Source organism: Odocoileus virginianus, unplaced genomic scaffold, assembly GCF_023699985.2.
Source record: "Odocoileus virginianus isolate 20LAN1187 ecotype Illinois unplaced genomic scaffold, Ovbor_1.2 Unplaced_Contig_16, whole genome shotgun sequence".
NCBI lineage: Eukaryota > Metazoa > Chordata > Mammalia > Artiodactyla > Cervidae > Odocoileus > Odocoileus virginianus.
Window position 1 is genome coordinate 426,176 of NW_027224333.1, and position 27,942 is coordinate 454,117.

A 27,942-nucleotide genomic window follows, 5' to 3' on the forward strand; every position below is an offset into this window, starting at 1 on the left:
GTGCAGAGTTATAATTGGAACCCAGGTAACCCGGCTCCCTATCCAGGTCATTTCTACCCCAGCCCTCACTTTCTCAGTAGAAAATCATTAGTAGCATGTATACCTTGGAATTACATTTGAAGACATACATGCAGTAGAATTACATAATCTCTTACACACAAAAGTGAGGGTTTATATATATGGATAAGGGTCACTTAATGACGATTTCCCACTCATTTGGAAGAGTGGGAAAGAGCTTTCTGTTTCGTCCTTTACTGTGAAGACTCACTGCTTAAAAAAAATCTACAGAATCCCAGCACTGAAAAGGAATCTAGCAATCCGTCTAGTTTAGCTTTCTCCAAGTTAGATTCAAAACCACTTTAAACAAGTAATCTTCCTTTAGGTTTTCAAAGAGATCTCCCACCTACCTGTTCAAATATCTGCATCCCCTCATTGGCAACAATTACCCTCTAAAAAGAAATCTCCAGTTCAATTCTAGCCTATTCTTGCTGGTCAAACCTTTGAAAGATAAAGAGAACTAATGTTCCCTTATAGTACTGTCTGTCAAATTAACAGCTTTCAATAATAGATCTTCTGGTGGGAATTCAAAGTAATTATAGAGTTGAAACCCACCATGAACGCTATTGTGTTCATTACTAAGCCATATAGATGGGCTCGTTTATAGTATAAACTCACAACACAGCCTTGGACTCAGAGGATCACTGAGCTGGAGCTGGAGCTGAGCTGAAACTCTAGGCCCTGGACTGAGAGAGATTTCCACTCTCCGGGGGCCATTCTCGCGCGCGCGTTTTCGGAAGTGTTGCAGTGCCTTCAATGTACTCACCACTTCCTCGCGCTTGGTCTTGTCCGTTGCTGGCCAAGCTTCCAGAGGCAGGTCAGGAAGCATGGGGGGCAAAGGCTGCATGGGGAATATCGGAGGCAGAGGTGGCTGCGGCGGCAAGGGCTGGATGGGGTGCACGGGCGGCTGGGGCTGCAGGGGCTGCAGGGGCTGCAAGGGCTGCAGGGGCTGCAGGGGCTGCAGGGGCTGGTGAGGCTGCGGCTGGATGGACTGGGGCTGGAAGGGCTGCTGGGCGGGCAGAGGGAGGTTGGGCTGGTGGTGTTGGGTTGGAGTCATGGAGTGTTGGCCAGGAACTGGCATCATTGGCTGCTGGGGGACCACGGGCTGCTGAGCTGGCACCATGGGGATGTGGTGATGAGGCTGCAGGGCGTGATTCTGGGGAGTCTGCTGGGACACCACGGGAATGATTTGGTGGTGCAGCCATCCACCCATGGGTTCGTAACCATAGGAAGTGTACTGGTGAGAAACAAAGAGTCAGGTTTACCATCCGCTCCATTGACTTCCAACTGGAGAAGCAGCAATGTTTTCTTTGTCATTATGGCAATATTAATATTTACTCAGTTTTCTTCCCTGTGCAAGAATTTCTAACTGTGTATACAGATTTGACCGCTTACCAACTAGATTTCCCATTAGTGTCTACATGTGGCATAGATATGTTGCCTCACTTAAAAAGGGAATTGAAATGCATGCTTAATATTTTAAGGGAATAAAGAACCAAAAAATCTACATACCGGGTGTCTTATCATGCTCTGGTACCACTTCAGAGGGGTGAGCACCTTAAGAGAAAGAGAGATTAGAATACATTTGTTTTAATTTAGTTGCATGAAATATAGACTCACTCATGCAGTCTTGTCAATACTGATACCCTGAAAATAGGAGTTCTAAGGAAGAAAGAATAGGTCAACATTTGTTAGGTGCCTCCTATGTGTGAGGTTCCACCTTACAGCCATCATACACATTTTTCATGTTTTCTTACATATTCTGAGGCAAGTATCATCACTTTCACTTTTACAGACAAGGTCATGGAGAGTTAAGAGGCTCATGAGCTTGACTGAGATGATAAAAGTTGGAAGTCTATTTAATTCCTCAGCTCCTGCTCTTCTTTACAAGAGAAAAAACAGAAAATTAATGTGATATAATTTTAATTATATCCTTTTTTGATGTGATGTAACAATGAAAAAAATAAAGGAGGCAGAAACACTGTCCCTTATACTAGAAACACAGGTTTTCAGGTCACATATGTCATCCTTTTAAGATATAATAGAAAATCTTGCCTCAAATTTTTATTAACGCTTTCCCTCAGTTTATATGAATAAACAAACTCATGGATTGTCATTTGAACCTATGAAAAAAGTAAGACTTTTCCTTCTTTCTAAGCAGTATTTATTTGGTTCACCTCAGGTCCAACGACTCCTTCAGATAGTAGTATGGTATTTGATATCAATACAGTAAACAATTATTAACTTTGCTCATGTCATACTTAACAAAGCACCTTTGATATTGCTTAACTATTTTGCTCCCCAAACAATATTTTGAAGTCAGGATATTATCATTATTTCCCTTCTCCAGATGAGGAAACCAAAGTTCTAGAGAGAGAGAACGATTGACCTCATGTCTCATGGTAAGTATGGGGGTGAGGAGAGCCTCAAACCCACTTTCCAGAAATCTCATGCTTTCCATTGCTCTCACATACCACTTGGTCACTAATATTTCAGTAAGGACAAGTGAGGGAGATACACAGAGTGTGAACATCTTAGAATCGGGAGTTTTCCAGCTGGAAAGGATCTTAAATAACATCTTACCTGATTCCCCATGTTTTACGGGCTGGGATAGAACAAAGCTGTTCAGCCAGAGTTCATTTCTGCCCTACCGTGCAGTCCCCCTGAGTAGTAGTTCATGGGAGATAAATTTTATAGCCATATAAGGAGGAGAAACTAAGTCAGAGCGGCCGGGTAGGAGGGTTATGGGGCAATGAAGGGTTGGGATGACCCACCAGGGCTTAAACCAGGAAGCTGGTAGTGAGAACTGAAAAAGTGGGACTGACAAACATCTTGAATGAAGAATCAACACACTATTCTTTACAGAGCCCAGGGCATTGTTAACTCAAACAATGGTCAAAATTAGTAAAGAGAAAAATTACCTCATAGCTGAAGTTGATATAACCAGGGTGCCCAGGATGAGGTGGTAGCTTTTATAGGAAGGGGGAAATGAGAAGAAAAAGAATGAGAAAGAGGAAGAAAAGAGGGAGGGGGAGAGAAAGAAGGGGGAGAGAGAGAGAGAGAGAGAGAGAGAGAGAGAGAGGGAAAGAGATTAAGTCAATATGCAATTTTCACATTAAGAGAGACTGCAGCTACTTTTAAAAAATCTATATAGCGCAGAATATATTTGAGGTCTACTTTTAGTTTGAACATGTACCCTGTGTGGAAGAGGAGCCCTCTTATTTTAAAGAGGTCCAGAACAGCTAGATGTCCTAGGAACAGAAACCAGCACACATTTATCCTCCCCTGATCTTCAGACACCTCTCCGTCCATGTTGTCAATCAGTCTTACTCTAGCCCACCCATCATTTTATTTCTTGATGAAGCTGTCTACTGAAAAAATATTCACAACCTAAAAGTTGAGAGTTATGTTTTATTCAGTGGGAATTTTTAGGACTTCAAGCCCAGGAGGCAGCATCTCAAGTTACCCTGAGAGAACTGCTCTGAGGAGGCGATGGTGGGGAGCCAGGATATATAAGAATTTTGTAACAAAGGGCAGGTAGACTGAATGTCAAAAGATTATTGTTAATGAAAGAAAACCAGATCTCTCAAGGAATTTAGTGCTTTTCTGTATATGGGAAGATGCAGGAGTCTGGGCTCACTGAAATCATTCCTTTGATATGCACCTCAGCTATCTGGGGCCAGTATCCTGTGTTCTCCTTTCCTGAAAGTTTCCTCAGGGCTCACCTTTGGGAGTGACTGCAATCTGATTGCTTCTAGATGGCAGGTATTCCTTCCTCCCTGAGGTCCCCTAGGGCTCACCAGCTCACCACTGAGGGGGCTGCAATCACTGATGACTGTGACATCCTTTGTTTACTGATATGGCAGGCAATATTCCAAGTCTCCCAGTTGGGATGAAGGATATGTTTTTCTTACACAATTACAAAATGCCAGCAAGAAGAGAATTGTCTCACGAACATTCCCTTATAAATCAGGAGGTGGATATGTGGTTAAGTAAAAGATATTACTCATAATTGGTATGCTAAGTAAATAACACATGAGCAGCAACAAAAGAAACAACTATGTGTGAATCGATGAATGTGAAAACAAGATGGGTGTGGTACAGTGGAAACAGTATAAATCCCATGGGAAATGAAAGAGTTGATTTATGAAGTTTTGGCTGATTCTTTTTATTATTCTGTCATCTTTTTATGAGTCTGTCAATGTTTCTATGGTAGAAACATTTTGAAGCTCAAAATAAAAAACAACCTGAATAATTATCGAAACCAGGACTATCTGTCTTGTTAAAAGTGGAGGCCAAGTGATTGATGCCTGCATTGTGGAATTCTGATTGGCCCTGGGGGGTCGGGGGAAGAGGGAGAGGAGGACCATTCAGAGCATCCCCCTCAGGCTGTGAGCTGATTAAGGCTCTGTTCTCGTAAAATGCTCAAATTTAATAAGAGGGTTTATTCCTCTCATCTGAGCGTGAATTGTTTTCTTTTTAGTTAACTGCCTTTCCTCTATATTCTTGATAGAAGCCCTCAGAGAATAGGGGTGGTAAATTGAAGAGGGGAAAAGGGACTGAATTTGTAATGCTAGGGCCCTCAGGGACCTAGGAATTGCCACAATGCAGGATTTCAGGAAGGCAGAGCACAGAATCTTGGTCTTATGGGTGAGAGAGGAAGACAGGAGGCAGATATTCAAGTTTGCTGGCTTCTGGTTGTATCAACTGCTCTTTAGGCCACTGAAAAACAGATGGATCCTGCTTTGCCTGCATGTGATCTAATCTCTTGTGTACCTGTATTTAGAGAGAATTGGTCAGACCTCCCAGCCCTTGGTACATCTGAATATAGCATGTATCCATATGTATTGAGCATAGATTGGATTCCAGACAACCACACGGACGTCCTTCGCTTAACAGGTACACCCAAAAGGATGAGGTCTTTTAGAACAGGGAGATGTTTCAAAAAAGGAATTCCTAACACAAAATCCTACCCTCTGAAGGTCAATAGCAGTGGACATGGGGGAGCAGGAAAATATTTGGATACTTGTGAAAACTTGAATTTTAGAGAAAACTGACATTTTTGTAATATTTGCCTAAGGCTGGTTGAATACTTTCTCTGGAGGCCTTTCAAGGGTCCCTTCCAAACGTTTCCTCCATCTAGAGATGGGTGATGATATTTACAGGCTAACTGTTCCAATAGAATCTCCTGGGGTGCTTGTTAAAATACAGAGTCCTGGGCCCCACCCCAACTATACTGAATCAGAATCTTTGACAGAAGCATCTGGGAATCCATTTTTTTAAATAACAAGCTCTTCAAAGAGTTTCTTAAAGACATTTGAGGAAATCTGATCATGTACTGTTTTAAACCCTAACGTTTACCCACTGTGGGGCAGACTTTTGTTTCCAAGCTTGTGAAACTGGACATTTACTTTTGAAGGAGGGGTTTTACTCACAGGCATAGAGAAGGCTGCTCCCAGGAGGCAGGCAAACAAAATCCAGGTCCCCATTTCTTGATAGCCCTGAAATACAAGTCAACACCCACTTTTCTTATCTCTTCTCAAAGAAGGACATAATTAATGCTTCATAAAACCCACATAAAAATCTATATTAGTCTGTTGCTAGTAAAAAGGATGGACCATTTCTTGTGAGATTACTTCATTCCTATATGATTCCAGTTCTCAACCCATTTTATTGTTTCTGGAACTACAGTGGTAATAAAGATGTTTTTCATTTAGGTTGAGAGCTGAACAAGCTTTAGGGACATAAATGACATGAATTTGCAGGCCATTTTCCTATACCTATATAGCCTGTAGAGTCATAGAAGCTAAATGTAGATTATAATTAAAATGATTAAAAATAGAATTAACTCTAAAAATTGAGATCATCAAGGTGCATACTATTTGATACTTTTAGAACCAGGAGGCACAGAAAGGTTGGTTTTGGTACTGTCCAGCTGAGCAGTGATACTGTTAAAGATCAGTCATCTGAGAAAATAGAATAAGGAAGGAGTGGAATTTAATTTTAGGTGTTCTGACTGACAGAACTCAAGACCCTCAGATAACATCCTTGAGCTCCAGATGTGGAGCAAAAGATGTCGTTGAAGAGAGGGGAGAGGACAGTGCTGATATTCTGTGATTATTCTCTGAATGTTGAATGACTTTTATTGAAAAGATTCCATATTTAGATGATGACATTTTCCTTTTGTTTGACACTGCACTGTAATTATTCTACAAATAAGACCTTTGGAACATGAAGCAAAACAAGGCATCCTAAAATACATTGCCTTGTGGTGCAAATTACTGGCTAACTTTGAGAACTGTCAGAAGGAAAGCCTTAAATTTGCATCGGAAATGAGTATCAGGTGTAATAATGCAAGCTATGAGAAGTACACTGACATTTTTACCCCCTAAATCTTTTTTTTTCAAGTTTGCATTAATGAGGAAAACCATTTTATTGATGGTTCTGTTTGATGGAATTAAATGAAATGTTTTTCTAAGTAATGTATCACAGCCTGTGAAAAATTACTTTTGCCTTAATTGATAAGTAATTAAATATTTTGCTGTGAAATTTTGCCCTGAAAAATGCTTTGGGATTCTGGACCTAAAATTTAAAGAAATATAGACAAACATTTTGCTGCATGAGAAAGTAACAATTCATTTAAGTAATCAGTTTAATTTAATCATGGTCCAGCTGAAGAAGTGACTGAATATTGACAACATAATTTATGAGAAATGCAGAACACATTTCATCTTTTGAACATGAAATGCAGAAAAAGAAGTAAGTACAATAGAAAGGATACCAAATTATGAATAAAATCCACATACCTTTGAACACACGTACTCAGTAAGTTTCTGTCTGAAACTCAGGGATGCTTGATTCTTTAGATTTCTTCCAACTAGGAGCTCATTTTATACCATTCACAGCATCTAGAGCAACCAATCAGGTTTCTGAAGGAAAAATGTGTTGAGTGTAACTAAAAATCCCTGCATCATGACTTTTAGAAGCTGTGATCAAATATAAGACTGTATGTTGTGATTAGTGCATATAGTCTTTCATTATAGGCAATAATAGGTTTAACAGGCAAAAAAATTCATCAGTCTGTTTTTAGGTCAGCAAATGAGTTGACTGCACATGCTGATATTTCATATTTACTATTAAGAAACAGCCATGTCATGGTTCCCTGGTTCTAACAAACATAACATTGTTCTTTACCAAAAAATGTTAGATGGTTGAGTTTCTATAAGTCTAATCGATGTGTCCTCTAGGGTTCCCCAGCCCTCAGATCAGGATAAATTGATTGAAATCTCCATTCTGGTAAAATCCCTAAGCTCTTGCCAATAATTCTCTGAGGAATTATAATTTCAGGATCACCACTGGTCTTTTTGCTACTTCCATTGAAGGTATTTTCTCTGTTCCCTGTGAAAATTCCTTTATCACCTTCTCCAACCTTTATCAACCTTTATGGTGATAAAGGTGACAAAGGAATCACCTTTATCACCATTCTGGTGTCCACCAAAAGAGAGGATAAAGGCCCTTCTCCTTGGCCTCATTCTGTAACCCATCTGCCATCCAAGCCACCATGAACTCAAGGTTCTCCCAGTAACTAAACTTTTACTCATGATTTGAAGGACAAGGCCAGGGACATACCACAAACCACACCACACACTTAAAAACACATTTTGATTCCTGCAAACAAATGTATATCACAGGAAACATTGCCCTGGCTCCCCCACCCCACACAGCAGCTCAGCCTCTCTTAGTATGATGGCCCTTCTTAACCTACATCCTTCTGGCCCAATCCCACATTCTCTCATAAGCAAATCTGAATTCTACTCTTTTTTTTTTCTTTCAGAGACTCCTAACTGTCCTTTTAGTTGTCTTATCCCCGTGTTCACAGCAGCCTTTCCTTTGCCTGAACAACAACAAAAGCCCTGTTCTAAGAGGACCTCCAATCTAGCTATTAAATTTTTTTATTCTTCTACCTTAGTAAAGCATATGGATTTTTATTTTGTTCTAAAATATGATCAGTAAAAAAGCAAAATTTGTCAGAGAAGGAAATGGCAACCGACTCTAGTATTCTTGCCTGGAGAACCCCATGGATAGAGGAGCTGAGCGAGGTGTTGCAAAGAGTCGGACATGGCTTAGCAACTAAACAGCAACAGCTGTATAACACATGGAACTATATTCAATATTCTGTGATAAACCATAATGGAAAAGAATATTTAAAAAGAAGAATATATTTAAAAAACAAAATTTGTGACTATGATAAGAGGTAGCTGATGAGGAGACTATCATTATTGATCAATAAAGGAAATTCTCATTATATGCCCAGATACTGCTAGCGGTATAGCTGGATCTTTTTGACTACTTAAGTAATATTTCTAAAGTTTGTTCATGTACATATATCTTTATATTGCTACTCCACATTGGCTGAATTAAATTCAAGGAGATAATATCCATGAAAGGCAATATAGTATTAAGAACTGGAGGTTAGATTTACCTGTGGGTCCTGAACCTAGCTTCACCAAGGGTTGATTGACTTGAGAAGATATGTAGCCTATCTGAGCCTCAGTTTTCTCATCAGTAAAATTAAGACAACTCTAGAGCCTACCAAGAGGATTCGTGTAAAAACTAAATGAGAGACATCTCTGGGGGGAATGGAAAGTTATCACCTTCCTTAGCCCCAGCACTTGGCACACAGTTAATGTTTAAAAATGCTAACAGATAAGATTCTAAGATAATCCTTGGGGATGAATTAGTAGAAAATGAACAACCATTGTGAAGAAAGGTAAGGTAGACCCTTCAACCAGAGAGACAGAAATTACAAAAGAGAAAGTGGAGAGTTAAAAGAGGCAAGTATGTGATTGAAAGGGAACATAGAATATGCTTCTAAAAGTCAATTGTGTCCATAGTTTGCATTTATTCATCAGTGTATTTATTATATGTCAAAGGTAAGAAGGATTCCTTTTGAAGGAAGTTGCAAAATGGATGGAGAAGTGATGTCAGCTTACTTGGAGGGAGAGGAGGTGGGAGGTGTGTGACAAGGAGATAAGGCAGAGTAGGAGGGACAGTACGAGGGAGAGGAAGGAAAATGTAGATCATATTATATGCTTTTGCAATCTTTCTCCTCATTTTATTTAACTCATATATTGAAGTGCCTGAAAAGAGTAAGGATAAGGCATTTGTGAACTAATAGCGGTTTTGTAGGTTTACAAAATATGTCTCATTATTTTGCCTCGCCTTTCAACAATGAGAAAGAGTCATACATTTGGCCACAAGGATCAGCAAAATGATTCTTTATTATGGCATTAATTTCTCTGGTCCATCAGATAGTGAGTCATTGCCAGTCCACCATGGGCACTTGTTCAGTGTAATGGCAAATACAATAGAAACGATGTGGTTCTTTCTATTTATTTCCCCCCACTGAATATCCCAAGTCACAAGGTATTAAAATATGGATCCCTATGCTTAAAATCTCTTCCACTAATTTAGGTCCCACAGGCAATTTTACAGTTACTCAATGTTTTTCAATTGAAAAAATTTTCATATAAGCAGTTGTTTCATTTATGAATAAGTTAACTTTATAAAACAGAACTTACTAGACTGAACTTATTAGGCTTATTTTGTTAGGTAGAGGCTATAACACTTCCAAAGTATTTGTGTTATTGTTTTTCTTATTCTCTGACATCAAGTATTTTCTTTTAAAAAAAAATCACTATTTCAAAAATGCATCACAAAAATAAAATATTTTCCTCTATGGAAATATCCATGGAATATCTGTGATAGAATGACCCCAGGATGTGTCTTTATCCCCTTTTGCATTCATTTCAAATATATATGTTGAATACTTATGAACCTAGGACCATTTGTAATACTTAGGGGACAAATATTGATACATGAATGATTTTATTCTTGCTTCCAAAAGCTTTTCTCCAAAATGACTAGTGAATAAATGCCCGTATAGGTTCCCATTCTTGCTTAATGGGAACAAGGAAGGTCCAAGAAAGGGTTATAAAAACATTACATTCAGACACCTTCTGGCCCAGAAACAGCTACTCTAACTCCCTCCTGATTTTTGTGGAATCACGCAGGGGCTGCAGGACATGCAATTCATGTGGAAGGACCTCAGGCTGGAATTTTGGCACAAATCAAGAACCAAATGGTCCCTGCCTGCCAGTGGTCAGAGATGAGGCAGTTCAGTTCAGTTCAGTTCAGTCGCTCAGTCATGTCTGACTCTGCGACCCCATGGACTGCAGCACGCCAGGCTTCCCTGTCCATCACCAACTCCAGGAGTATGAAAAGAGATGAGTCAAGCATGGGTTAATCCCAGGCAACTAGAATCTAACCCACTGTCGTCACACTCCTTACTTTGTCCCAATCAACTACTTTTAGTAAAGAGAAGCCGTGGAAGTCAAGAGCCAAAGCACACTTGAGCTCTGAGCAGAAGCATATCTTAAATGTCTTCACTTCCTGCAATGCCTGGCCTCAGACAAAAAGTTAGATGCTCAACAACAACAAATTTCATACATACAGAAAATTTTCACGTGGTGCTTTATAGTTTTTTAATAAGTTCTTTTGCCCATTTTTTCGTAGTTATTCTTTTTCTTGACTTACAACCCATCACATTTTGCTGTTCTCACGTTCCTTATCCTTGCAACTCTCCCCTTGTAATCTTCTGATTTACAGTATGCTGGAAAATCACATGGCCAAGCGTGTTAGGAATATGTGTGAACCGTAAGTAAAGAGATGCTCTAAGCTGAGGTGGCCTGGGAGGCTCAATTATGAGAAAACTCAGGACTTTCAGTATTGTGGCCTTGGTGTTTGAATGCTGGGAGGATATTTTGTTTTGTTTTTGCATTTCACCCCTTTGTTCAACTTCCTGGTTTTCAGCAGTGGTTGAGGTATGCAAGTGACATTGGGATAAGTGAGGTGCTATGAGTTCCAGAAGACTTTCTTATCATCTATAGGAGCCCATTTCTTGAATCTTCTTTTAAAGCAGATCTACAACTCTCTAGTATTCTAGAATAATTTCAGGAGTGGGTTTTCTTATGTGGCTGGAACTAAAGTCAGATTTTAAGTGTTTCTTCTGTAGACATTTACTTAAAAGAAAATATTCTCCAGGCTGGTTGTTTTGTTTGGGTGCCTTGCTGGAGTGGAATTGTACCCTCTTCAGAACCCAGGGACACCATCACTCATTGATTCCAATAAACACACTGACTTCCCTTTGCAACCTTTAAAAGTCAGGTATTGTGTCATACTTCCTTGGAAGCTCTTTGGTAACTGGAAGAATCTCTTTTACAAAGTAGGTGCTGGATAAATATGTCAATTAATTGATGAAAATGTAGAGAAGTTATCCATGGTATAATGAAAATATTTCAAATGTCCTTAATCTATGTGGAGTCTCCTAAACAAAGAAATCTTGCAGTAATTTAGATGAGCTTTTAAACAACTAAGATGGATAACTCGGTATTGCTGTCAGTGCTCCTATGGTCTTTCATGCAAACAGCCTCTGATAAGGACCTAAAAAGGGACATGCTGTAAAGGATTTAGAATCAGTTATCACAACATCCTCATTATATTTGGCTCTGACCTGTTAGTTTAAATTGTAATATATTACAGGCAAATATACTATGATAGATAAAATTGATTTTTTTCCTTATTTGAAACTGAGTTAATTTGTTTGATATAATAAAGTTTTATTATTATTATTATTATTATTATTATTAGCTTTTTAGACTTCAGCACAAGGTGTAATTTTAAAAGAATAACAGCAAAAAAACCTAACCTCTCTCACCCATATTCATATATTTTATTGACTGCAAGCCATCAGTACATATTCCAGAATATCCTGAACTCAACTATGTTTAATGGCTGGTCCTTTGAAGCTATGGGGAAAAACAGGAATCTTCTTACTGGCTAACAACATTTAATAAGTGAGTAGACTTGGGATAAAAAAAAGCATCAGAAAAGCAGTAACAAGGGTAAAGAATTAGAAAGAAGAATGGCATATATAAGAAAACAGAAGTGCATGGTGATGGTATTCAAGGTGGTGATCAAAGGTGGTGACTGGCTTATTAGCAAGCCCCAAGAGTCCTGAAATGAAAAAAGGAGACTTTACTGAAGCAGCAGGAAACACGATAGTGCTGCAGTAAAGGGAGATGGCCCTAGGACCCTAAACTCTTAACTTATCCCTCAAAGGCCAAAGCTGTGGGCTAACCTCAGTAGCCGTTGCTGAGCACTTCCTGTGTGCCTCGCACGGTCATTGGCGCTGGAGTACAAAGATGAATAGGTCAGTGGCCCAATTCTCAAACTGCTCACAGTTTCTAGAAGTATTCTTCACTCTGCATTGGGGTGGAGAATGCTAGGAGAGGTGTTGGAACAGATGGTCCTTCTCACCTTCAGGAAGTGAGCACGCTCTCGGCCTCTGTCTGCGTTTGTGGAGGAGAAAGGGATGAGGAGAGAGGAGAAGGAGCACAGTGACCCCAAAAGGCGCGGGGGCTGTGGGAAAGGCAGCCCCCCTAGAGTCTTCCAGGAGTCCTCTGGCTGGACTGGGGGGTGGGTGGCATATTAATTTTCCATGGGATCGCTTCAGTCTTTCAGCCTGAGGTCCTGCAGTGATTGGACATGAGCAGATACCCATGTGCTGAATCACCAGGGAAAGATTCAGTTATAGGCAGTGCCTGCTGTTTCCAAGGACAATATAAAGTAGATGGAAGTGTTTATGAACCAACATCTAGAACAAAATGCCTCCCAATGGGGGACTGGTTCAAATCCACTGTGGCACATATAAAGGGTATCCATCTGTATTTGGTGACATAGAAAGATGCTTGTGATACATTAGTTCAGTTGTTCAGTTGTGTCAAACTCTTCACGACATAGTTAAGTGGGAAAAAAAGTCCTTTGGCTCTGAAATGATTCTCTTTCTCCTCCTCTTTCTTCTTCCCCTCCTTCCCCCTCTCTCCCTTTCTCCAGTTGGGGAGATGGTCACGAAAATATTAACAGTAGTTATCTAAGAGACTTATTCCTGAAAGCTTTTGGGAAACCAAGATTTTATTTCTTTTAAATAATTGGTGAACAGAACAAATGCAGGAGAGATACAAGAAGTTTAGGGTATATATTGCTTATCCATGTTCAGAGAGAGTGCTGAGTGATAGGCCTGGATCTTTCACAAGCCCTAGGTTTATTTAATATTCATTCTCAGGGGGAATAAAAGCTGAACGTACAAATCAAACACAAAAGAAATGATTTTTAAAAAGCTATAGGGTCCCTTTTAGATCACTAGTGAAAGCTATCTGAATAATACAAGCACACACAGAACAGCTTGTAATTTGTCAGGTCTGTAAGCATTTCCTAAGTATCTGGTGGGGCAGTTTTCAGTAAGGGAAATTATATGCAGATGGATAGTATGTTGTTTGGGTTATAATTAACTGGTAATTGTTGGGAGTGAAAATGTTATGTCTGTGTTAACAGAGGTAACACAGTAACATAAGAACAAGCATTTTTATTTCTGCTTATTGAGCAAAATACACCAAAGTAAGTTGCACTTTCCTAAGGGAATTCAATGTACACATACACAGATTGGTAGTCTCCAAACAAAAGCAATATGCTATGGTGGAGAGAATGCGCCTTTGGCAAAGGACAGCATAGGTTAGAGTTATGGTTGGGCCATTGAGCCATGATGCTTGACTTGAACCAGTGTTCTTGACTCTTGTATACTTACCTCACTACCTGGAAAATGGGGAAACATCAGTAACAGGAAGCTGGTAATGTCTTGAGCATACAATTGACTCTTCCTAAACGTGATTTCCAATATTAAGACTATGTCACTACTTGCTCAAGGAGGCACAGCAAAGGAAACAGTTCACCACCCAAAAGGTTGGAGATGATCATTCTCACATATTTGATATGCAGAATTTCTTCTATTGTTCTTGGACAGAAAATTCTTACTTTGTTACAATTCAGTAGGATATCTTTCATGTTCATTTCTTAAGGAATTAACCACAAGGACATAAGTGTAAAATGTTAAAATACTATTTTCCTATGATCAACTAATTCTACAGGAAACAAGAAATAGATGGTAAAACCTAAGTGGAGGTAATGTCCACAGTTCTGGTTGTGTTGTCATTTCTGGTATCCATTCTGGTTATTGTTTTAGCTCATGGTCCTTTGAACATGGACAGCACTGTGAGCAGCTTTTCAGCTAGTGTTTTCTTTATCACATCCCTCAATTATATAAAATTCAGTGATAGTAGTTGAGAGTTATTTCCAAACTTCTGTTTAAAAGGACTCATCATGAATGGTATGTCTGGAATATTAACTACATTTGAAGTTGCTATAACTCTGAGGAAATAAATTAGCAGGAATACCAGAAGTTCTTCCTGAGCCAGGGATTGAACCTGAGTCTCTTGTGTCTCCTGTATTGGCAGGCAGATTCTTTACCACTAGCACCACCAGGAAGCCAATAATTCTACTCACATCCATTTTATCATAGGAATTTTTACTTGAAATTAAAGAGATACAGTCACCTATTACAGAATTCAATGGAGTGAGTACAAGTTTGTTCTAATTGTAGATGACATTTGCCCCAGTATAATGCTAACACAGCTTGAAAAATCATAAAATCTCTATTTTTTTATGTTACCTCATGCATCATCTTATCATGTGCTCTTAGGAGAATCATAGTCCTGTGCTAAGTTTCTTCTCAGTAGCATTCCATATGCTTCCAGAATTTTTAAATCATTGGGATAAAATGTTTATTGAGTATCTGTAATATTCAAAGCCTAGCACACATGTGGCATGATATCCATACAACACAATATTATTCAGCCATAAAAAAGAATGAAGTACTGGCAAGTGCTGCAACATGGCTGAACCTTGAACACATGATGCTAACTGAAAGAAGCCAGACACAAAAGACCATATGTTGTATGATTCCCTTTTCGAAATGCCCAGAATAACCAAATCCATAGGGACAGAAATTAAATTCCTGGTTGCCAGGATGTGGGGGAGAGAAGCATGGGGAGGGACTGCTAACAGGTTTGGGGTTTTTATGAAGAGGGTGATGGAAATGTTCTGGAATTAGAGTAGTGGTGACAGTTGTACAACCGTTTGACTATATTGAAAGTCACTCAATTGTAAACTTTCAAGTGGTGAATTTCATGGCAAGTGAATTATATCTCAATCGGAAAAGAGGACGTATCAAAAATATATACATGCCATTGGTCTCTCCCTTAAGAAGCTTACCCCATCTTTATACAGTATATAAAATACAGAACCAGGAAAGGTTAAACACACTGCAGTGGTATGGAATAAAAGTATAAGAGTTGCCCCATGATGATACAGTTGATGGTGCTGACAGCAATGATGATGAAACTAAAGTTTATTGTCATCCGATGTTCTAGCATTTAACATGTTTAAATAATAGTTGATTACCTTCCACATGCCAGGCATGTTCTATATTTATGGAGTGTATCAGTGAACCAAAGACAGATCCTTGCTCACAATCTCGCAGAGAGCAATATGAACAATAGATATGATAAATAAAAGATATGTTAAAAGATGAGAAGGGCTAAAGAAATACAGAACTGGCTAAGGAGCATTAAAATACTGAGTTGCAAGTTACAGTAGGGTGGTCAGTTTTAAACAACACCTGAGCATCTCTAGGGGGAGAGCCAACGCAAAGGCATCAACGTCGAGGCAGGCTCAGCATGTTGGAGAACTGGCAGGAAGCCAGCGCTGTTGCACAGTGTAGGTCAAGGTTGGAGTATAAGACAAGGTCCAGAGGTGACATCTCGTTGTGCTTCCATGCTCTTAGCAATTAAATGTACAATTCTTACCTGAAATAACTGCTGTCATTTACCATGAATCAGAGGCCTTGGAAAAATGTAGAAGGGTGTCTGGACTTTGGGAATGCAGAGGATTTGGATAGATGTAAAGGCTATTCCATCACAGCGCTTTGCCATTGGAAACAGCAGAAATGGAAAAATGCAGAGGGCACTTGGGTATGCAGAAGAAGACCACCTGGGCAGGAGCAGGGGTTTTAGATTGAAAAATAGCGATGCAAGTGGCTGGTGGGAAGAGAGACCTGGATGCCAGGGCAAGGAATGTGAGTTGTGTACAATTGGCTGCAGCGAAGCATTACGCATTTTCTCTCACCACGCTTTCTTTCTTGGGTTTCTAACAAGAAAGTTTGTCAGGAATGAGGAAGTTGAAGTGGGAAGTGGTTGGCTGGCTTGGCCATCTTTACATCACAATGAGAGCTAGAGTAGACCAGACCCCTGGGTACCCGCCCTGTCCCAGGCACTCCTGACCTATTAGCCCACAGATAAATGCAATATCTGCAAGGGCCCCAGGCCAAATAATATTATGGAAAAAAACAATAACATTCTGGGAACATCTTAATTTAGAAAATGAAAGTCTGTAATCTTTCCTATAAAATACAGAATTTCATTTAATAAGGGCTGCCACAGAATATTCTCCAGCCAAACCTAGAGCTATTCAAAAATGCCCTTGCTTAGTCAGAAATAAAAGCTACTTAATGAAAGGTCTATAAAAAGAATTTTAATAACGTTATTGTCCTAGCATTTACATATCATAAAGTTTACCTGTTTAGAGTGTAGAGCTGAGTGGGCTTTAGTATATTTTTGTATCTTTACAAAGTTTGTAACCATCCCCACAATCTAGTTTCAAAACATTTTCATCACCTGAAAAGAAATCCCATACTCATTAGCAATTGCTCCCTATTTCCATTTGCCCAAGCCCTAAACACCTACCAATCTGCTTTCTGTCTTGATGGGTTTGTCTATCCTGGACATTTCATATAGCTGGTATCATACAATATGTGGTTGGAAAATGGATCTTGAAGAACCTCTCTAGCAGGGTTTCTCAGGGTCAGCATCCTTGGCATTTGGACTAGATCATTCTTTGCTGTGGGGGCCGTCCTGTGCACTGTAACATGTTAGCAGGATCCCGGGCCTCTATCCTCCAGATGCCAGAACCACCTCCTCTCCCAGTGATAGACAAAAATGTCTCCGGACATGGCCCTATGTTCCCAGGGGAGGAAGGGGAACAAAAGTGCTCCCAGTTAAGAACCACAAATCTATACTTACCTAAGAATTGAGCTGAGTGTAGAGGTGTAGGAAGTGGGGTGGATACCTGCACCCAGCCTCTGTGGTGGAAAAACCAGTTTCAGGGTCCTTGACAATCTGAATGATGAACCCCGAGCTTTAAAATTCTATGATTTCTTTTAGAAAAGTGAAGAGATAAATAGGGGAAATGAGTTATTTAGATAAAAATTTCTGTTGAAAAAAATATCTGATGGGAAAAACCACCCACTTTTCAGAGTATTAAAAAAGATTAAAATTGTTATTTAAAAAAGAAAATGGTATGTCCCAGTGATCTTCACTTTCAATATGCATATTTGGAATCATGGTGACAATAATTTAAAATGTATATCAGTTTGGATTTGTCATGTTCTATGCTACAATTGTAACACTGTATTAATCGTTCTCAGAGAGTTATGCTTAACTCAGCTTTAAAATTCTACTGCAGATTCTAAGTATCCCTTGAACAGTAAAAAGAAGCATGAGATTTGATTTAAAGTGTGGATAATGAAAACAAGCAGGCAATCGCAGTTTAAATCATATCCTACTAATCTAACTTAGTCTAAGGAATGAAGAAAGAGGAAACACGAAGGCTTCAGAAATGTGTACACTTCAGAAAGTCAGTTTATAAGCGTGACCTTTTTTTCGGTGAGTGGACGAGGCCTTCCTCCTCCCTGTAACCCATTTACAAATGAATGCTAGCTAGTTCTCAAGATCTGCCCTGGTCAGAGTGGGAATCTTAAAGTTATGGAGATAATAATTGGCCCATTTCCTGCTCTCAATTTTAAGGAAGTGTTTTCTCAAACTGCCAGAGTCTGTGTAACCTTGACTGTCTAGGATTTGATGCCCTGTGTATGGGAGTGCTATCAGACTCTTCCCACTCAGTTCTTTATAGAACTATTATGAGGATTAAATGAAATAATGTCAATCAAGCACGTGGACTAGTGTTTAAGCCTGTTAAGCACTTAACAAACTGCTAGCTCATATATACACATTAGCTGAAACATCTGAAACCATAACATGGTAGAATACCACTTTGTGATCAACTTTCTAGTAAAACTACATGCACTGAAACTAAGTGTCAACAAAAAATGTAGTCACAGCCTAGGACTTGGGAGCTATGTTCTATTAGATGGGAATTTTTAGGACTTCAAGCCTGGGAGACAGCATCTCAAGTAATCCTGAGAGAACTGCTCCAAGGAGGTGGGGAAAGGAGAGTCAGGTTATATAGAAGTTTGCAATAGGGCCAGATAGTTGGAACATCAAAAGATTATTGTTAATTAAGGAAAACCAGATATCTCAAGTTAAGGAATTTAGTGCTTTTCTATGTATGGGAAGATGCAAGAGTCTGGTTTCTCTGAAATCGTTCCTTTCCTGTGCATCTCAGCCTGGGGCTGATGGCTGCCGCTGGCGCTTTTTCACCCATCCTACCCCCACCCCTACCCCGACCCCACTCCTCAGCACTTTCCGGACTCAAAAATTCACATTTGGAAGGCTAGAATCACCAATGGCTGTGACATCCTTATTTATTGATATGGCAGGAAATGCTCCATTTCACATGAGTCATATTGGGTCCCTTTATAAAATGTTTCTTGAAGGGCCACCTCTGATTCTTTTACAATATAAATTTAGAAGAAATTTGTTTCAGTGCAGACTATAGTTTAGAGCCACTTGGGTAACTTTTAAATAACACTCTGTGTCCCGTTCCACCTAGCTTCTGATTTAATTGGTCTGAGAAATGGCTCCAATTCATCGTGGTTTTGAATGACCTGGGGAGCTTTTACAACTATAGGTGGCCAGGTGCCACCTCTAGAAATTCTGTTTCAGTTGAATATAATGTGCAGCCAGGGTTGAACTCCATGGGACACAATCTAGTCTAGCTTATGAATTGTTAATATATGTCTCCTAGACATTTACTGTGTATGAAAAGCTGTAGTTCTATCAACTTTACCCAAATCAATGGTTCTTTCTTTTAAGTGAAGTTCCTTTCAGTGCCATGAGTGGAATTAAGTACACTCAGCACAGTGGCACTTGCGGTTGGTTATAAAATAATAGTGTCAGTACACACTGCTATATTTAAAATGCATAACCAACAAGGACCAACTGTACAGCACAGGGAACTCTGCCTCAGTGTTATGTGGCAGCCTGGATGGGAGGGGAGTTTGGGGGAGAATGGGTACATGTGTATGTATGGCTGAGTCCCTCTGCTGTCCACCTGAAACTATCACAACATTGTTAATCAGCTATACTCCAACACAAAATAAAAAGTTTAAAAATCAATAGGGGTATTGGACCCACTGAGTTTTAGCATGACAGCAAACCCACGGTGAGCACTCAGAAAACATTTGTTGATGATGGTTCGAGAAAAAAGTGTTTTCCATGGTCTGTTGGTTTATCTACGAGTATTTCATTTCAAACAGATTCTCTCAGAGTCCGCATGAGGCTGCTAAAATGTTGATTCAATGAGTGAGTGAATTTCATGAACCACCCATCTGGGTAGGTTACTTTGGGTGTAGCTGTTTTGATTTTTCCTTCCTCTGAATATACAGTTTTATTCATGTAATCAAACAAATCCAATTGTTTTGTCTCTTTGTAGACATATTCTTTGTGTGGGCAAGAATCCCGTTTGCGGTGGCCACACCACAACTAGATTTGGATGCGGAGCAGCCCAGCAAACAAGTGTTAATTTGAATCAATTGTTAAGATTGCCAGCAACAAACCAACAGTGACCACCCTCACTGGATTCAATTAGGAACCCTGCAGGCAAGGCACTAGGTTTATCTCATTAGCGTTGCCTTCATCCAGCAAAACCCCTGCCCATGTGATGACATAATAACTGTCTCAAATGTAAGGCGTATCTTGTTCATCTTAATTTTCTCTATGCCCTTCTTCTCTGAGTACAAACATAATACATCTTAGTAAATAAACTCAAACAATATTGAAATACATTAGGCAGAATGTTAAAATCCCTAAGAAGCCCCTCTTCAAGCAAAAGTTACTATTAACCATTTGAGAATATTCTTTCTGCTTTTTCTGTGCTTACACTCTCATGTGTTTCCTATAAAATTTATGATAGACGTCATGCTGTTCTACAACTTTCGTGTTTGCCTTTATATAGCGGGGACATTTTCCCAAGTTTTTATAGAGAGTGCTACTTCCCTTTTCTTAATGGCTGCATAGAATTCCATTGATTAGATATCCCATTTCGTAGTTTATGTAGCTAGTTACCCACCAATGGATATTTAGGTTGCTGATATTTATATATGTATGTATGTGTGTGTGTATATATATATATATATGTAGAGAGAGAGAGAGAGAGAATAGATGCGTGTGTGTGAGTGCTAAGTTGCTTCAGTCGTGTCCGACTCTTTGCGACCCCATGGACTCTAGCCTGCCAAGCTCCTCTGTCCATGGGATTCTCCAGGCAAGAATACTGGAGTAGATTGCCATGCCTCCTCCAGGGGATCTTCCCAACCCAGGGATCGAACCTGCATCTGCTGCGGTTCCTGCATTGCAGGCATTTTCTTTATCGCTGAGTCACTGGGGAAGCCCCTATAAAATAAAACGCACATGTAGAAAAGGGCACCTATCATACATAAGCTTACAACTTCTTGTTTCCCCGAAGTGAACACACCTATAACCATATGGGGAAACAACATGACCAGCACCCTGGGCTCCCCTTGAACTCCCTTCCAGTCACTTTTCCCCTACAGTAACTCCTGATTTGTCTTTTTACAGCACAGATTTGCCTATTATGTTTGCATTTAGGGTTTTATACAGTATGTTCTCTTCTGTGTCAGACTTCTTTTGCTCTGAATGTGGAATTCATCCATATTGTTGTAGGTGGTAGAAGTTTGTTTATTCATTCTCACTGCTACACAGCATTCCATTGTGTGGATATATTTACCACAATTTATCCATTCTACTTTGATGAGTATTTGTGTACTTTACAGACTTTGATTGTTGCAAATAACGCTGCTATGAACAGTCTTGAACGCATGTTTTGGTGAACATAGGCAAGCATTTTTACTGCTATGGAGTTTGTGTTTTGCTATCAGAGTTGATGCTGAGGTGAACATCTTTGTAAATGTATCTTGCACATTCCGTATTTCTACAAAATACATTTTTAGAAATAGAATTGCAGGGTCAAATGGTATGCACAATTATATTCTGAGTAGATATACAGAAACTGCTCTCCAAAAATATTTTAACTACATCCCAAGCAATCCAGTTGTGGCTGCATCCCTTTGCTATCTGCATTGCCTGTGACACAGACACTGCTGTTGCAGCTTTTGGACTATAAGGACAAGGCTAATGAAAAGCCAAATCTTCATGCCCTGGTGGGCTACTGCTTTTCCCACAAGGCCGTTGAAGGACAAAATTAAAATAATGTAGTATTCCAGGATGGCAGGGCAGAGTGTGAAAGTACCAGCTGAAACTATTGAGTAAATTGATGCTATGAGAAGATGCACCAAGTGGACCCTGTGATTCTAAGTGGCCCCATCCCTGGTTGAGATAACCTCATTTCCCAGATAGAGGTTCTAACCTAGAAATGAGAAGGCACACGTCCTACCAACAATTAGCACACTCAAAATACCCTGTCCTGAGGAGGCATTTGGTTTGGGCAGTGTTTCCTAATCTTGGAGCTTTTGACACTTAGAGCGGAATCTTCCTTTGTTTTGGGGGCTGTCCTGGGTCCTCTAGGATGTCTAGCAGCATCCCTGGCCTCTGCCCATTAGATGCCAGTAGCACTCCACCCCTCAGTTGTGACAACCAACAGTGCCTCTGCCAAAGGTCTGAGGGGGTAGAACCACCCCCAATGGAGAACCATTGGGCTACTGCTTACAAGGCCCCTGGCTCTAAGTCAGATTACATGGAGACTGATTCCACCACTTCCTGTCACTTGACCTTGGGCAGAGTACTCAAATTCTCTGTGCCACAGTTGGCTCATCTGTAAAAACAGAGATATTAATAGTAATACTTAACTTAATCGGGTGTTGTAAAGATTAAACGAGATTCCTCACATGAAGCTTGTAGCACAGACTTTGAAACAAAATAAGCATTCTGAGTTGTTAGCTTTATCAGTTGTAATCTTTATTATTATTATTATTTAAAAACCTAGGTGGTGGAAAAAAGTATTCACTTTCTGGAAAAGGATGTGGATAATGTGTATCTGAAAAACATCAAAGGACAGTGCTCTTGGAACAAGCAGTGGGAAATGTGGAGAAAGCATTATTTAAGTGCTAGGGAGGAAAACAGCAGCATTTGGTTGTACCTCTGTTCCTTCTCAAATTAGCCTTTATGGGAACCAGAGTTTGTGGAAAATGGACTCCGGCAGCAGAGTTAGGCATTTTGAGGAACAGAGTCACCGTGGGGGAAGTATTTTACTGTATTCCTCTTGTTAATATGAAATTGATAAATTTTCAATAGTTTGTTAAACCCTTTTATTTTAAATAATAAAATTAAGTTCAGTGTTAAAGCAGCCATGTTGTTTTTGCTATTATTGAGGAGAGAATTTTATGTTATGAGCTTTGTTGGGATGAGTCTCGCCTCATAGTCTGGATTCCAGGAAATGTTGTCTTCTTGTCAGTGGGACAGAGTGGTTTTCTGAACAGGGTTCTAGATGAGGACTGTGATGCCTGGGCTGAGTCTTTGTGTTGCCAAAGTGCCATCATGGTGAGCAGGTTTCTTTTCCGTCTCAGGTTCTCAGCTGAGCAGGTAGGATTGGCTCAGCATTCCCCAGCTCTGTTCAAAGGAATCTGAGGGGTGTGAAGACATGTTCTGAAAAGAAAAAAAGAAAAAGAGATGAGATTATAGCAAGTACATTTAGAAGATACTCTGAGTTACCATGCTCCCTCTTCGGGACTTCTCAAGTTTTCCTTAGTTATAGTAATTGTGACTCTTTAAGATGAGGCTCACATGAACAACTTTCTCAAAGTTACTTGATCATGGAACAGTTTGGGAAATCCTGCATTAAATAGTTTATGTGTCCCTTGTAAGGCATAGACATTTTCTGACTCCCCCTGGATTCCTTTTCTATTGCTGCTGTAACTAATTACCACAAAATCAATGGCTTACAATGAAACACATATTATCTTACAGCTCTGTAGGTTAGAACCTGACACAGGTCACTATGGACTAAAATCAAAATATCCACAGGGCTGCATTGCTTCAGGAAGCTCTAGAGGAGAATCCTTTGTTGTTGTTTTTTTTCTTTTTTTTTTTTTTTGCCTTTTCTAGCTTTTAGGAGCCACCCACATTCCTAGGCTCATGGAACCCTATCTCCAACTTCACAGCCAACAAGATTGCATCTTTCTGACCAATTTTCCATAGTCATATCTCCCTATCACTGTGAAATTTGCTGGAAAATGTGCTTCTATTTCAAAGGCCCAGGTATTTATATTGGGCCCATTTGGGTAATCCAGGGCCTCGCTACATCTCAAAGTCATTACTTTAATTACATCAGCAAAGTCCCTTTTGCCATGGCAACATAAGTTGAACCTTGAACAGTGCAAGGGTGGGCGTCAGGGGCAGTGACCCCCTGTGCGGTTGAACATACACATCTAGCTTACAGTGGCCCTCCATAAATGCAATTCCTCTGCATCTATGCTTCCAGATCAACCAACTGCAGATCATGTAGTACTGTAGTATTTACTTTTGGGGAAAAAAATCTGCATGTTAGTGAATCTGCGCAATTCAAGCCCGTGTTGTTCAAGGATCAACTGTATTTTCAGGTTTCAGGGATTAGGGTGTGAACATCTTTGGGGAGGCTATTTTTCTGCCAGCCACATTATCTGTCTAGTGGCTTCTCCATTTCTCAACAATGGAGGCTGTGAGGGACTGTTCTGTAGAGCCAAAAAGAAGCTCAGAGAGTCAGAAAGAAAGCTTGATTATCTTTCTTATTTATTTGCTTCTGGCCCTATTAAATGTTGCAGGATGGAATGACTACCTTACAAGAGGTACTAAGCTCTTCTGGCTTTCTCTCACCCAAAGAACAATAAAATCAAAGAACACAAGGGTAATTAAAACAAGGCTAATGAACTATTCTGTGCAGTGCAGTTATTTTGTTTTTAGCTTCTCTCCTTATATAGACAAGAATATCTCCTTGAAAGGAACTAGACTCTGAACTGTACTTTATTTTTTTAAACACGTAAAATTGCCAGGCTAGATATCAACACTTAGTCATTGGAATTAAAATGTGAGCATAAAGGGATTAAGACTTTACTTGCTCTTTTTGATATAGCCATTACCTGGCTCAGTTTCTAAAAAAAATGAACACTCTAAATGTTTAAATTTTTCAAGCCACTCATGATCATCAGCCTGTGGAAATAAAATAAATTGAAGAATTGTATTCCTTCTCACTGCTTAGTAAAAGCTCCAAAGCTAATCTATATGAAGTGGAAGTACTGTATAGGTTTGCTTGTACTTGATATTTTATTTCACATGAAAAGAATGAACTGAAAAATGAGTTTTGCACTAAAAATATTTTAAAGTGTTGGTGTTTGAACTCATGTTGTTTAAGTGTTTGTTGTTGCTTTTGTTTGGGTATTTATAGTACTATCATATGATCCAGCAATTCCACTCCTAGGCATGTAACTCAAGAGAATTGAAAACATGTTAAAATGAATACATGTACAGCTTTACTCAAAATGGCCAAAAAGTGAAAGCAACACAAATATCTATCAATTGATGAATGGTTAAACAATATTTGGTATATTTATACAGTGTTATTCAGCCATAAGAAGGAATGAAGTACTAATGTGTGTTACAGTATGGATGAACCCTGGAAACATGCTAAGAGAAAGAAACCAGAAACAAGTCACGTTTTGTATAATTCCATTTAAGTTAAAAGTCAAAGATTGGCAAATATATGGAGACATAGAGTAGATTAGTGGTGGTCAGGACCAGAGATGAAGGGGGAATGGAGAGTGACTGCTAATGGGTATAGAGTTTTTTCTGGGGGTGATTAAAATATTACAGAATTAGATAATGGTAGCGGTTGCATATATTTGTGAATATACTAAAAAAAAACCACTGACTCATAGACTGTAAAATGATGATTTCTATGGTATGTAAATTTTATCTTTAAAAAATTGTTTCAAAACTTTGGGTATCTGGTCTGACATGTAAAAAACCTTGGAAGACACCCCTCCACCTAACAAGTACAAGTCTGAACAAACTGAAAAGTCAACAACTCTGCTTAGATCCATTAGAGAAGAAAAGTCAGAGGACACACTGATGCCTCTAAAAATTGGAGAGATCAACAGGTGAATACCAAGAATCACAACTTATTGAAGCAGCAATCTCTAAGGGAACCAGTGCTGGAGTGGAGAAACCTGAATGCATTGATGAATTGCTGGAGACTCAGTGTGAATAACTCTGAGAGTTAAAAACCTCCGGGAGACCCAATCATTGTGAGGCCCCCACACTTTTGTAAGTTTTTACCTCCTGGATCTCTACCAGGTACACAGATGATGTGATCATCTACATGGAAAATCTAAAATGATCAACAAAACTCCTGAAACTAATAGGAAATTATAGCAAGGTTGTAGGACACAAGGTTAATATACAAAGTCACTTTCCTATATACCAGCATTCAACAAGTAGAGTTTAAACTTATACCATAATACCATTTATATTAGCACCCCCCAAAATGAAGTACTTAGGTATAAATGTAACCAAATTTGTACACCATCTATATGAGGAAAACTACACAACTTCAATGAATAAAAACAAGGAAGAATTAAATAAATGGAGAGATTCTGCATGTTTATGGATAAGAAGACTTGATGATGTCAAGATGTCAGTTCTTCTCAACTTGATCTACACATTCAAGGCAATTCCAGTCAAAATCCCAGCAAGTCATTTTGGTGGATACTGGCAAACTGATTCTAACATTTATATGTGGAGACAAGAGACCCAGAACAGCCAACACAATTGAAGGAGAACAAACTTGGAGGAGTGACACTATCTGACTTCAAGACTTAGTATAAAATGACAGTCCTCAGGACAGGGTGGTATTGGCACAAGAATAGACAAACAGATCAATGGAACAGAATTAAAAGCCCAGAAGGAGACCCACATAAATACAGTCAATTGATCTCTCCCACAAGCGCAATGGCCAGACAATGGAGAAAAGTTAGTCTCTTCAACAAATGGTGCTGGAACAATTGGTCATCCACAAGCAAAACAACAACCCTAGACACAGACCTTACACTGTTCACAAAATTAGCTCAAGATCACAGAACTCAATGTAAAGTGCCAAACTATAAAACCCTTAGCAGGTGACACAGGAGAAAACCCACATGACCTTGGGTATGGTGATGTAACAACAGAGGCCTGACTTCATTAAAATGAAAACATCTCTGCTCAGTGAAAGACAATGTCAAGAGAATGAGAAAATAAGTCACAGACTGGGAGAAAATATTTGCAAAAAACACATCTGATAAAAGGTTGGTGTCTAAAATATACAGAGATCTCTTAAGACTCAGCAATAAGAAAACAAACAACCTTGTTAAAAAGCAGCCGAAGACCGTAACAGACACTCCACCAAAGCTGATCTACAGATGGCTAATAAGCACATGAAAAGATGCTCCATGTAATATGTCATCAGGGAAATGGAAATTAAAACAGCAATGAGATACTACTATACACTTACTATAATGGTCCCAATCCACAACAGTAACATCACCAGGTGCTGGTGAGCGACAAGAACTCTCATACATTGCTGGTGAGAATATAAAACAGTACAGCAACTTTGAAAGGTAGTTTGACAGTTTCTACCAAGCTATATATGCTCTTACCATATGATTCAGTTACCCTTTTAAAGGTGCTGAAACTTATAGCCCCATGAAAATCTGCACATGGATGTTTATTCATAATCACCAAACCTTGGAAGCAATCAAAGTGTCCTTCTGACGGTGAATGGATAAATAAACTCTGGGACATCCAGACAATAGACTATTAGAGCTAAAAAGAAATGATCTATCAAAAAAAGGAAAAGAAATGATCTATCAAGCTGTGAAAAGACGTGAAGAAACTTAAATGCATAGTAGAAAAAGCCAATCGGAAATGTCTATGTACTGCATGATTCCAACTAGATGATATTCTGGAAAAGGCAAACACCATGGAAACAATGAGAAAATCGGTGATTGCCAGAGGTAGGGGAAGAGAGAGATGGATAGGTAGAGCACAGAGGATTTTTAGGGCAATGAAACGACTGTAGATGATACTAAAATTGTGAATACATGTCATCACATACTTGTCCAGACCAGCAGAACATACAGCATCACACATGAACCCTAATGTAAACTATGGACTTAGCCTGATGGTGACATGTCAGTGTAGGTTTGTCAGTTCTAACAAATGTGCCCCTCTGATGGGGATGTTGGGAATGGGGAAGGCTGTGCTTGAGTAGGGGCAGGAGTTGTATGGGAGTCTCTGAACCTTCTACTCCGATTTGCTAGGAAACTGAAACTGCTCTAAGAAATAAAGTCTACTAAAAATGCATCCATTTGTTTTACCTCTCCAAGCCCCAGTAATATTTTACTATAATTTACTTTTTAGACTTCAGTTTCTGTACATTTCATTGCTCAAAGGAAGCATTTGTTCCTTATGTCAAAGCAGAAGTATTTAGACAGGTCTGTGAAACACTTTTTATCATTTTAAACATAGTATATTGAAGAGAAAACATTTCTGGAAGAAAAAAGTCTGAAACATGGCAACTAAAGTCAGCTCTGTGCCAGTAAGTGCAGATGGCTTGTTTTTATGTAATACCTGGCATTTTGTGTTGTTCTGCAAA

General features: G+C 39.3%; 2 protein-coding genes across 5 annotated transcripts in view; one reads left to right on the plus strand and one right to left on the minus strand.

Annotated features, from left to right (window-relative positions):
* The window catches only part of ARHGAP6 (Rho GTPase activating protein 6), a 511,877-nt gene that overhangs the window by 370,949 nt on the left and 112,986 nt on the right, over positions 1–27,942 (plus strand). The gene's annotated exons all lie outside the window — the stretch shown is intronic.
* Positions 659–5,546, minus strand: AMELX (amelogenin X-linked). Its single transcript, XM_070464126.1, is given in 5 exon segments — positions 659–1,294; positions 1,570–1,614; positions 1,678–1,719; positions 2,979–3,026; positions 5,493–5,546. Coding segments are annotated over 5 exon segments (825 nt in total).